Source organism: Ammospiza nelsoni, chromosome 10, assembly GCF_027579445.1.
Source record: "Ammospiza nelsoni isolate bAmmNel1 chromosome 10, bAmmNel1.pri, whole genome shotgun sequence".
NCBI lineage: Eukaryota > Metazoa > Chordata > Aves > Passeriformes > Passerellidae > Ammospiza > Ammospiza nelsoni.
Window position 1 is genome coordinate 4,412,736 of NC_080642.1, and position 12,882 is coordinate 4,425,617.

Genomic DNA, 12,882 nt, shown 5'->3' on the forward strand with positions numbered 1-12,882 from the left:
AAAGTCCCACAGGGAGACCTCAGAGCATTTTCCAGCACCTAAAGAGGCTCCAGTAGAGTTGGAGAGGGACTTTGGACAAGGGTATGGAGTGACAGGACAAAGGGGAATGGCTTCAAACTGACAGAGAGTAGGTTTAGATTAGATATTGGGAAGAAATTCCTTATTCAGGCTGTGGTGAGGCCCTGGCACAGGTGGCTCAGGGAAGCTGTGGCTGCCCTATCCCTGGAAATGTTCAAGGCCAGGATGGATGAGGCTTGCAGCAACCTGGGATAGTGGAAGGCGTCCCGGTTTATGGACTGGGTGGGGTGGAACAAGATGAACTTTAAGGTCCCTTCCAACCCAAACCATTCTCTGATTCTGTAGTTCTGTGTCCCTCCAAATGGTCTCTGTACCTTTAAAGAAAGGCTCTTTACCATGATTAAAGAGAGATTGTGGTATTTCAAGAGCTCCTTTTCGATGCCAACATGTTTGAGATTGAAATAGAGTCAAATCTGCAGTCACGACAACTAATTATTTTAATTAGTGCTGTAGCAGCTTCTATGATACGACTGCTTCTTATCCTAAATACGAATCAGTGACAATTTGAGCAGCTTAACAATGCTTTCCATTTAGAGTATCAAACATGCTCTTTATTGAGCACTTGCCTTTGAATTGAATTAGAGCCTCGCACTTTAAAAGGGATTTTAGGACTGTGTAAGAGCCTCTTAAAACTGCAGCTGGACTTCTGCAGTGCAGGACTAGCACTGATCTCCTCCCTGTCACAGCACTGGACTGTGAAAATTATTTCTTTTTTACACCTTCCACTTCTAATATGCTTCAAGGCACCCTATCAGCCTTTTTTGGCCATCACTAGAAGACAGTCAGGTACTTTAAAAATCAGCTTAATTACTTTTTATAACTAATTTGAAAGTTATAAGAACAGTAATACTCCCAGACAATATCATCAGATAACTCATATTTCCTAGTTAAAGCTTTGCCTCGGGATGGTTAATTCTTTGATGCTATAATTTTGTTTAAGTAATGAGCACTTTGTAGGATTAAACAGCTTCACCAAATTGCTCCTGGACCAAAAACAATCTGACAACCAGAGAGAAAGTGCTCTGTAGTTCCACACATGTTCCAAGTGTTATTACTGAAGGTGACATAATACATAAGTCAGCAGTGTCGGTGCTCTTTAATTACTTTTAATTACAAAGCCTTCTTTAGATTTAATATTTGCTGGAATCAAGTCAGATTGGTTTCCAAAATCACACTGCTCCTTGAGCTTGAATTTAGCACACATGCTGCCTATTTAGACACTGATTTATGTGCTTTTTTTCTTAACAAAGCACCTCATTAAACAAAATGTATTGCTCATATTTTATCCAAAAGAACAAGTTAACTAACCAGCACATCTTCCTTCTTTCATATCTTCTATTTTTAGAGGAAAGAGGCTGCTGAAACCAGTGCTTTCTGCTACAGCCCTGCAGTTACCAGTATCTGCAGTGTGCACAGCGATGCGTGTGTGAGGCAAGTTAAATGTTAAATCAGGAATGCTGGGTCTTGTCCCATGAATGTTTAAACATGCACCACTGCCAGATGCACATTTAAAATATTATCCTAAGTGAAAAAGGTGTACTTGAGGACTCTCATTTTTAAGAGGATGAATGAGGACCAGCACTGCCATCAACATCCGAGATGGCTCTGCTGACAGGCTTTGCAGTGGATGCTGGTCCATGAGAATGAACAACCCACTCCTGTTTTTAAAGTGCCTTGTTTTGAATTAGGCTTAGAACACATTTCAAAAAGCACTTGATGGTCCCACTGAAATCAGCAGGTGGCCAGGGGCTGTGGCTGAGAGCAGAATGTGGTGAGGGGTCCAGGCTGCCCGACCTCCTCCACCGGCACGAGAAACCTCCGCTCTGGCTCCTTCTCCTTCCAACAGCAGCAGCACCACCTGCTCCCCCACGCGTGCACTGGGATGCCTCTGCCCTGGCCTCCATGCAAGTGGCGTGGCCAGCAGGTTTTGGGCAGCCCAGGGCTGAGCAGAGCACACCAGCAGTGCTGTCCCCTCCCGACACCGGAACGGCACCGGTTCGCTCTCCCGTCCGACCCGAGATCGCATCGCCACCTTTATCAACGGCACCAAGAAAACCCAGCTCGGAATTAAGCACTAACTAGTCAACCTTGCACAGGCATGACCCACTGAGAAAAGATATCACTAACCTCATCTATAGCTTTCTTATAGCTCTGTGGGTAAAGGAAGAATAATCAGCATCAGAGGAAACAGATCGGGACAGGAAAAAGCCAGAGGAAGGGCAAGCAGGTTAGAAATAAAATTAGAATTGTTAGCTCAACGCTGTGGAGTGTAGAGAAAAAAAACATCATCAACAAAACATTAATACACATTAAAATAGAGAAACAGTAGAAATTCATATAGTTTTTAGGCCGACTCTGCAGTTTTAAGACACAAATGTCAACAGCATTAAACCAGGAGGAAACACTTCGGATGAGATTTTGCTCAGAATAATAGAAGGGGATTGTACAGAGACCACTACCAGGTGGGGTTTTAAGCTGGGAAGGCTGTCGGGGGCTGGTTGGTTCCCCAGCCTTCACGAGCAGAGCATCCCTGGGCGGGTGCTGCGGGGGACATGCAGCACGGAACACAACCATGTGCCATCGGCCACCGCCGCGCCCAAGCTAGCAAAGCCCTTAAGCGCCTGCTTCGCCTGGAAACACGGGCTTAAGTGCTTTCCCCTAGGCTTGGGCTCCTGGTAAAAACTCATGCACTCTCTTAAGCATTCAAATCTCCCAGGGGCTCTTGCTGTACTGCTGCTGTCCAGTCTCTCAGCTGGAGCAGCAGCAGTGCTAGCCTCGTTTTTGGGGTCCCCGCGGTTGTGCCGCCGCACCGAAGGGAAACGCGGCCGAGCCAGCTGGCAGCATTCCCATGGGAAGGAATTGAGCACTCACAGCGGGTCGGCTCGGTCGTGTCACGTCCCTGTTGTCCTCCTGCTTGACCTTGGCGGGCTCATGGGAGAGCACAGGGGACCCTTCGGGCTTGGCATTCCCTGGTGAAAGGCAGGAGGAGAGAGTGGGAATTAAAATGCTGCCAAAATCCATCACTACATCCTGTCACCTGGGACAGGTGGGAACAGGGGCCTCAGCATCACTTTGCTTCTACTGTCTTGAAAAACCCTCCTGCTCCTTTCTGCTTCTCCACCAAGAGACCAAGAGAAGCCATAATCCTGCCCATCCTCCACCAACAGCCCTCTCACAGAGTTACTGCTCCTTCCCTACTAAAGAAACAAATTTACTTTGCAGAAGAGCAGGGCATATGATAAATGAAAAGCTCTGCAGCATCTGACATCGCTAGGACAATATTTGTCACAGGATTCCTCATTAGTAAAAGCAAAACCAAACCTGAAATGACAATGGGTTACAAACTCCTTTTATTGAGTACCTAGAGGACTGATGGTTTCAACAACAGACACCATCATCTTACGGCCAAGTCATAAAATATTCAAGGCATGGAGGCAGCATTTGTCTTAAAGCTCTTCAGCCCTGGGGAATGGAATTGTGGGGCTGTGCCAGAATGCAGATGAGTGGGTGTAGGAGCTGTGGCAACTCTACTACTCCACTGCCATCAAACAGGGGAATGGAATATCTTTAAGAGGGGCTCTAGGGTGAGAGGGAACAATTTGGCTACACACATAAATCTCATGTCAGCACGGCTGCCTGGTGAAAGCACTTGAGAGAAAGCTTCTTATAGGTCATGTCACTCCTCTGATTCTATCTCCGGCACAAAGATGAAGCCCCTCAAAAAAAAAATATATATCAATTAAAAGTGAAACACAGTCCCAAAGAAACCACATCAGGAGAGGTGCACCTGAGTGGATGAAGACAGGAAGCACACTGCTTGTTTTCTCTGTTTACCCTAAAGCATAACTCCCATCTCCTTCTGCCAGGGCTACTTGGCAGTGAGATGCTGTGGCCATCTTACATCAGCCTCCAGGGAAATGGGGCTGTTGGCAACTCTGTCTGCATGGAGGCCAGCAGGTCACAAAAGCACATCAGAAATGATGGATCCTTTGATTTTTAAGTTTTTTAGAAAACAAGCATGAGATCACACGTCTCTTGCCCTCCCAAAGTGTGTCTGGGGCTGAGGGACGTGCCCAAGCTCACCTCTGACTCTGTTGCGCTCGCTGGAGCCAGCCTGGGAGCCAGGCTGGGACCCACCCTGGGAGCTGGGCTGGGAGCTGGGAGTGCTGGAGCTGGAGGAGCTGCCACTGCTGGTCCTCTGCAAGGGGCTCTCCACGATGGTCTCTGTCCTCCTCAGGTCTGGGTTGCTGCAGGAGGGCAGAACAGAGGGGCACCATCAGCCAGGGTCACACACACCCACCCACCCACCCCAGGGCTCTAGACCCTGCCCACACTGACAGGGGTGGCTGCAAAGGCCCCCAGAGTCCTCCTCAGCTGGAGGAGACAGGGCTGAGATCACCAACTTTGGGTGCTCTATGACCACAACAACAAAAAAAAATTGCCCGGAGTAGCTCTCTGCTCTTATTTTATAAAATTTGGCAACCATTAAAAGATTCCTTGCTCTTGATCTGTAGATTTGCAAAGCTGGAGTTACCTAATTAGCCACCAAAATTCTTCATAAATGCAGGAATTTGTGATGTGCCGTTAGACAAAGACTTCAGCAAAGCAAGGATCTCCAATTTGCAGCAAGGCTGCAGATCTCTTGTACCACTTAATTCACAGTCCCAAATTTTCATGGCTTCACTTCAAACTTGCATCAGATATCCACTTTTCCTCCTTGATTTCTCTCACCCTTGTGAACACAGATAAATCTAGAATAAAAAGTGCCCTTGATACACAAGGAGTGACTAATATCTCTCTGGGTATCAGATGCCTTTAGGAAATTAATTCTTATTTGGCATTGAAATGACATCAGAAGAGATGTTCATGCAGAGTTAGGCAATTTGGTTTTATACAGTGTTTCTGGAAGTGATCTTATTCAAAGGCCTCTTTAAAATGTATAGTAAATATTCCCTCATTTGTCACAACAGGGTGACAAATAAAAGATGAGATATTTTTCTAATATTTGTATTTATGCATGGGGAAAACCAAGAACCAATAGAAGAAATGGGGAAAAAGGAAAAATATTACATTAGTGTGAGAGAAATAAAGTATAAAATAATTTCAATGACAACTTAAGTTTAAGGGACATGTGGTAGCATCCTAATAATTTCCAATTTTCATCAAACTGAAGGCCTCCAGCTCAGGCTCTATGGCTGAAATCCTTAGCTAAATTAACTAATGAAGTATATTTGAAAATTTTGGCAACTGATGTGTTTACCTGCACCAAGCAGGCTGAGGATTAGGAAACACTGGGCAACCTTCAATTTGAATCCTAGCTTTCCATTATCCCTTTTACTTTCAATACCATCACTTATAAAGATTACGCAGTCCAATATCCCTCTGCATTTTAAACTGTCCTTCAAGCAACAGCTAATTAAAATAGCAACATTTTCAAGAATTCAAAATGTTTCAGCTTTTGGCAAAGAAGAGCAACAAACCATGATATGCTTTTTCTCTAATTAAAAAAAAAAGAACAACAAAAAACCCAAAAAATTCTCTTCCTCCTGCTGCTGTCCCTGGCAGTGATTCGGGGCTGTGAGTTTGCTGAAGCAGAGGGGCAGTGAGCTGGAAAGGGAGGCATTGCTCACACTGGTGACAGCACACCCCATGAACATCCCCACAGTCACTTTTTGACCTCCCCCTCTGAGGACAAGGCAGGAGGAAGCAGCCAAGGAGCTCCCTCACGCAAGGCTAATTGGAACTTGCATTTCTCCCAGGATCTGCCTGTCTGAGGTCTGTTCTGTGAATCACAGACAAGCTCTCGCATGACTAAGCTGTGTTTTTAACATCCAGCTCTGAGCAGAGCCTGTCAGCCTCCCTGCTCGTTTTAGACATGCCCAGGGACAGCTGTGGCACGGCAGGGATGGGGCCACAGCAGTGGCACTGCACCTTCCCAGAGCTGGATCTGCCTGAGGTGAAGGCCCAGTCCTGGGAAGCTGAAAGAATTTAATCCTTGATCAACATCTAGAGAAGATCTCAGCTGGCTGCATGAGTGTCTGTCCTGCAGCACATTCCTCAGTCATTATCTGTGAAAAACCACTCTGATGCATAAGAAATGTATGGAATGTACCCTGAGACCTCCCCACTGGCTTACAGGGACCCACTGACATGCAGGAGGTGAGAACCAGGACCTAAATCCAGCAAGGGGAGCACCCAAACTCCTGTTTGCCTCCACAGCAGCAGATGCAGCATCCACCTCCAAACCCTGCAATGCCCAGGAATTCATTCAGGAAGGGAGCAAAGCCTCCAGGGAAGCTCCAAGCCTTGTCAGTACAAATCACTGTTGGATGCAAAAATTCATCCCAGGCACAAGAGAAGCCTTGCAGATGGTGTTCAGTCAGCTAAAGCAGGGCTGGACCCAGCCCCTGTCTGTGCTCCCAGCTGGGCAATGCCAGGCAGTGCAGCAGTGGCACACCAGGGTTACTCCTGCCCTGTGGAAACCCAGGGCATTGGGAATATTTCTCTGTCTGCTCTGGGGTGCCCTGACCCCCAGGGCAGCACTGACTTTGACCCTCATTCATGGAGAAAGTTTCCCAGACTTCAAGATAGACTGGTATCCACAAAAGTCCAAAAAGTGAAATAGATTACAGAGAGTAGTGTAGGTGTGTCAGTTGGTGAGAAATTTAGGTTTTGGGATTTTTAGTATGTTGTGGATAGAAGCAAGATGGAGGGCACAGCGTGTTGTCCTGGGTTTCTTCTTCATGCTTCTTCTTCCTTCTTCTCCATGGGTTTGGGTGGCATTTGGTAATTGGGCAGAAAAGTCCCCATTGCAGCTTTTTGGAATCAGTTATTGGGTTAAAAGGGAAAATAATCTAGGTGTCAGTTCTTAATTGGACAGTTTAGTCTTAAAAGACCTTCTAACAAGAGATTGTTGGCCATTTTGTGTCTTGTAATGACAAGCTGCCAAACTCACAGCAGTGAGACTGTTTTACTGATAAGAAATAATAAACACCTGAGTCCAAACACAAATCACTGTTTTAAGTGCCTTCAATCCAGACCCAGAGAAACCCACAACTGGAACCTCCACACTGCCCATCCTCTCCATTCCCTGCATGCCCTCACCTTGCCCTGATGGGCTGGGAGCCCAGCCGTGGCCCCAGGGCGCTGCCATTGCCCGGGGAGTTCTTCCTTGCCAGGGCAGGGGATATGGAAGTGGTTCTTTGAGGCACCTGGAAAAGAATGGAGACATCTGCAGTCACCTACCTGAGCCATCACAGATCACCTTCCAGCTCTGCCTCAAGGCTGATTTACAACTGATTTCCCACTGAGAGAAAGGCAGTATTTAGGGCAATTATAAAAGACAAGGCTCTCAGCTTTTAGAAGGGATCACTGGAGTGTGAGGCAGCAGCAAGCAGCAAAGGTGGTATCAGGGATGCTCCTGGCACAGGAGCCCCCAGAGCAGCCTGGCTACCACCAAAAAAGGCACTTACATCTAGAAGAAATGTATGCACATATATACACACACATATATATAATTTAAATCTAACAAAACTCATACAAGTAATTTTTAAGGTAAAATTCAGACTGAAGTGCATTTCTACAGCCACAACAGAGGTTTTCTATCTAGCTCAGATATGACACATGCCAGCAGACAAAAGGTGTTGACTGGTGGACAAACAAGAGGGTTGACAGTGGGAAGACCCAGACTGACCCACCTAACACTGGGATTAGACACTGTGACCTTCACTGAGCCTCAGATGCCACTGCCAAAACCTTGCTGCTGGCAGAAGGGCTCAGCACGAGCATCCAAAGCCAACCACAGCCTAGAGGGGCAGTGACAGGTGACCCTGAACTCTGCCCCATCCCGTGGGAGCTCAGGCATCACTGCATGGTCACAGGTGCAGTGACTCCAGCACCTCAGTGATGTGCAGAGGCAAGACAATACTCACCTGGTTCAATACCTTGCACCAGTTAACAGAAAGGCCAAGGGCTTGTCAGGATTAGCAAGAAAAAGGATTAGGCTTGGCTTTTTTAAGAATAAACACACGGTTCCATTAGGTAACATAAGAGAAGATTTAGAGAGTCTGGACTGCAGCATCACCAGCTGCAGCTTGTCCCAGCACAAAGCAGTCTCCCCTCCAGGTAGGGTACTCTGCAGTCAGGACTTGGGGAGTTTTTCACCTTCCTCTGAAGCATCCAGCCACAAGCACTGGCAGAAACAAGACCCTGGACCACGGAGACAGCCTGTCCTGCCTCTCAGGGCAGTCCTTTCTCTCCTGCCTCCAAACACCCCAAACACACCTTGGGCAGCCCAGTGTGCAGTCAGGCTCCTCTGGGGTGGAACTGCCAACACACCAGCCCTAAATGTGATCTGGTGGATCCCTTCCAGCATCCATCTTCCCTCAGCCAAGGGGGAAAACACTGCAGAGTGCTGGAGAAACAGCTTTTCTCCCAGCAGCCATGGTCTCACCACGCAGGGCATCGCTGCGGCCGAGTGTCCTTCTCAAGGACTCATGGCAAAAGCCAACATTAAATTGCAGGGCTTTTTCTTAATTAGGTTAAAACCAGGCAGCCACCCCCCTGCACGATGGAGGAGCCAAGGACACACACAGTTCCAGGAGCTGTTGGCTTGCTGCTGCCTTCAGCAGAGCACTGATGTCCCCTCTTGCTTGGTGACAGCAGAAACAGGAGCATTATCAACACCCATGACACCACCACAGATCCCCTGCACAGGGAGGCTTACCTGGTGACTGTGACTTTGCTCTTCAAAAGGCAAGTTACTCACTTTGTAAATACACAGAAAAATTGCCTCTCAATCAGGGACAAATACTGCCTCCCTGTCACTAATCAATTTATAATAATTTCTCCTCTGTAAAAATCCTCCGGGCTGAGCACTGATTCACTGTAAGGGCAGCTTTAATAGCCAAGTTATAATTCTTCCCAAGTGAAGGTGTATAAACAACACAATCGAAATACTGGTCCAGAAGAATCCTAATTAAAGAGGTACTGCCAGACACTGCCAAAATGTCAATGAATGTATAAAGCTGCTGGAGCCCTTACAAGTCTTCCATCAATATTGATTGCAACTGGAGGCACGGTACTGGACTAAAAAGGACCTGTCTTATTGAGTATGACAAATTTTATGTTCCTATAATTCTATTTAAGCAGAAGGTTGTTTTTTATCCAAGGGAGAGAAGAGATTAATTTGTTTTGGCCTCTGTCTGAGCTCTAGAACTTTCTTTGCTGGAGGGCAGTGCTGTTTTGCAGCTATTTTGCAGCCAAGAGCAGCTCCCAGCATGTCCTGAGGAAATGCAGCCCCTGGGTGGGTCAGCCCCTGCTGCAGAGCCTCAGGGTGGGCTCAGTCCTGCCCACTCTGCTTTGCCAGAGGGACTCAGCTCTGAGGTGCTGAAAGTGAGGAGTGGTTGTGTTACCTTTGGTGGAATGTCTTCCTCCTGCCGTAACCAAGAACTTCGGTCAAACTTTTCAATGCGAGGGGGCAGAGGAGGGTTTTCTGAGGTGGGGTCCGAGTTCTGCCTTGGCATCTCAGTGCGGTGAGAGGTCACCGTCAGAGCCTCCTGAAACCCAGCCAGTCCCTTTGCAGGCTGTTCATGCAGTGACTGAGACCCAGACAAGGAGCTTCCTTGGGATTTCACAGTGACCAGATGTGGAATCTAAGCACCAAGTCAAAACAGAACTATCAGTCAAAATGGAGGCTAAAAAAAAATAAAAAAAGGAATTAAAAAAATTTTAAAATTTGATTTAAAAAAAATTTATTTTGATTAGCACTTTGGATGCACTGAAAAGCCCCCTTGGTCTGAGATCAGCACTGCCTTGATTTCAGGAACTTCTGACTTACATCACTTCAAGGCAAGATCTGTTAAAAATCACACTCCCGCACACGCCGTGCCCGCCCCAGGCTCTGCTGCTGCTGGCCCAAAGTCCAGCTCCTACACCTGCACCTCCGTGGTTGTACTAATGAGGTTTGGCATGGATTTTCCATGTTAAAAATGAAAAAACAAAAAGAAGGAAACGATAATAAATAATAACTGATTAAAAAAATCATCAGGAATTCTGAGGCATAGATGGCTTAAAAAATATCTTGAGGCATGAGCTTCTATAGGTCTTGGTGGCTCCAAAGGATTAGCCCTACAGGTTGCAAGTTTAAGGAATAATGACATCTGTTCTGGGAAATGTGAGAAAATCACAAGGTTACAGTTTGTGAAATCAGAGCTCCTTCCCAGGACTCTGTGAAGCTGCACTCCTTTGATACAACAGGGTTGTGACTTTTATTTGAAATTTCTACATACAGATCTCTGTATGTGTCCATGTCTCAAGGGTACAGGAGTATGCACACACACACTGACACGGGGCTCTGGGCTTCAAGCAACTCTTTCATGGGTATTTTATTGCCAAACAAAAGTCTCTGTAGCTGCTGATGGTACGGGACACCAAGAAAGTCACTGAAAATTATTTGGTCAGTCAGAGGGATGACAGTGAAGTGGGGTTTTGCCCACTTTCCAATTGCATACAAAAAAAGTATGTTTCAGGGCTTTGCTGCACATTTTTGTTTAAGGCTGGCTCTGTTCTGGAGGTGCCACACGTGGCTGGCACTTAGTTGGCACATATTCCATAGAAAGCCCAGCTGAACCTGGAGCAAAGGCTTTGTATTTCCCTCTGAAATCCCTGCTGGAGTCTGTGGATCTGTAGGAGCAATTCCAGTGGCTGGACCAGAGCCAGCACTGACACTCCTACAGCTTTTGGTGGCAGAGTTCTTGCGGATCTCATGGCTGGGAGAAACTTCTAAAATAACAATGCCCCTCCTCTGTGACAGTCATGGTGATCTATGCCCTCTCCAGATGTGTTTGTGACTGATGTCAACTCAATGGAAAACCAAAACAAAACCTTGAATCAAAGCGGCAAAGAAAGCAAAACCTCTTTCTGATGATCCTCAGCATCAAAGCATCCCGGGTCTTTTGTACCAGGCTCTGTGGTTTTAGGCCTTTACATAAACCAGATCCAAAGAGGATCAGAGCAACAGCTGCACTGGCCCAGAGCAGCAGCTCCTCCTGGTCCTCCAGCTTGTTTCTAGCAGTAACCAGTACGTGATGCTTCAAAGGAAGGTACAAACCAGCGTGATGTTGCTAACACATGGAGGTGACAAGAGGAACACACTCATGCATGCAGATGCTGCTCTTACTCATGAACATGCTTAAGGCTGAGAATCCAGGGTGCCAGCTGCTATTTCCCCGCCATCCATCACTCCTTGTCTCCTTACCAGCACCCCCAGCACCCTGGCAGGGGGGAGCACCGTTACCTGCGGGTCCACGGGCCGGAGCAGGGGCGGCGTCCGGGCTGGCTGCACGCCGCTGATGCTGAAGGACTCGGAGCGAGGAGGCAGGTTGGGGTCAGAAATCCTGTTGGCCACCTTGTGGGGCATGGCCGGCGAGCTCTGCCGGTTGAGCCGCGAGCGCTCCTCCACCTGCGCGACACCGGGACAGTCAGAGCCCAAAAACCCATTCCAACGGGATCCAGGGTAGGCATGAACATACAGAAACCTCCTTTCTCCTCAGGCATAGCATATCTATTGCTTAACCAAGGTGGTGATCACTCACAGGCTGGACTTGATGATCTTGAAGGTGTTTCCCAACCTAAGTGATTCTGTGATCATGGAATCCAAGATTTCCATCAAACTGTGCAATAAATGCATTTTAAAGGCATGAAAATGCTTGGATTTATATGCTTCATTAATTTCTGAATATGAAATGGAAAAAATAAAGAAACTAAAAAGAAAACATGAAGAAAAGGCAGCACGCCTCAGAGAGATGTTCCTAGAAGAATACTCCCGAGAAGCTCTTGCTTCTTCTCAAATGGATCTTTGAGCAAGGGAACCATTTTCCTTCACTGTTATAAACACCACAACGGGTAGTTTTGTTTGATCTGAATAAAAGAATAAACATGGCAGTCAGAAAAATGTTGGCTTTGATCTGAATTTACTGAGTCTGGCACCTTGTCATGTATGGGAGGGGAAAAACCTCTTTTACTGAGAGAGAACATCAACCCCAAGCCCACTGCTTTCAGCTCCCCTTGATGGGAACACGGTGGTTTCAGCTCACCCAGCCGTGCCATCCTGCAGCTAGGCTGTGCATTGATATTCAGGCAGAATATGCTATGCAGAATTTTTGATACCTCGGGATCTGATGTGTATTTTATTTATGTGTCATGAAAGTGTTAAATACCCCTAGCGTGTCTCGGTTCCACTGTGGATGATGCCACAGTAAAAGGCAATCTTGACAACAGGTTTGCTTGGAAAGAACCACAGCTCTTCTTTAAATAAATACTCATGAAACAAAAAAAACCATTATATGAATAAAAATTAATCCTTTTCAGAGACCGAGCACGAGACAGAGTTAAATCTAGGTAAGAAATTTGTGTTATGGACTGTTTCTTCAGTTTAAGTAGCCTGGGCTACTGCTGTGTCCTAGAAGGTCACCACAACTTCCCCAGACCCACCAGCAAGCAGAGGCCGTGCAAAGCTCTGCTCAGCAGTGCCCAAGGAGACAAAGGGATGAGAAGAGGAGCAGGGTGGGAAGGAGAACTGCCTCTGAAAAGTGAGCAGCAGCCTGAGTGCTGGGTCACGGCTGCTCCAGTCCATCTCCTCCTCAGCCAAACGCTGGCAGACAGCGACAGGCGGAGACGGAGCCGCTGCGCCCCAGCTGCTCCCAGCACAACACCAGGCTCCAAGGTGCAGCTGATTGTGGAGGATCTCCAAGCTGGTGTGCAGGAGAAGGCAGGAGAGGGATCAAATTGGGATGTCTGGGTACT

General features: G+C 47.1%; 1 protein-coding gene across 5 annotated transcripts in view; it reads right to left on the minus strand.

Moving 5' to 3' along the window:
• The window catches only part of TNIK (TRAF2 and NCK interacting kinase), a 146,778-nt gene that overhangs the window by 20,474 nt on the left and 113,422 nt on the right, over positions 1-12,882 (minus strand). For 3 of the 5 annotated variants that reach the window (XM_059479752.1, XM_059479753.1, XM_059479751.1), the window contains 5 exons: positions 11,375-11,539; positions 9,492-9,731; positions 7,183-7,289; positions 4,162-4,325; positions 2,950-3,047 (listed from right to left, as the gene is read on the minus strand). In XM_059479752.1, coding sequence (XP_059335735.1) covers positions 2,950-3,047; positions 4,162-4,325; positions 7,183-7,289; positions 9,492-9,731; positions 11,375-11,539 — 774 coding nt within the window. Of the gene's footprint in view, positions 1-2,205; positions 2,230-2,949; positions 3,048-4,161; positions 4,326-7,182; positions 7,290-9,491; positions 9,732-11,374; positions 11,540-12,882 lie in introns of all 5 variants that reach the window. The other 2 variants (XM_059479755.1, XM_059479754.1) reach the window with 2 other exon arrangements.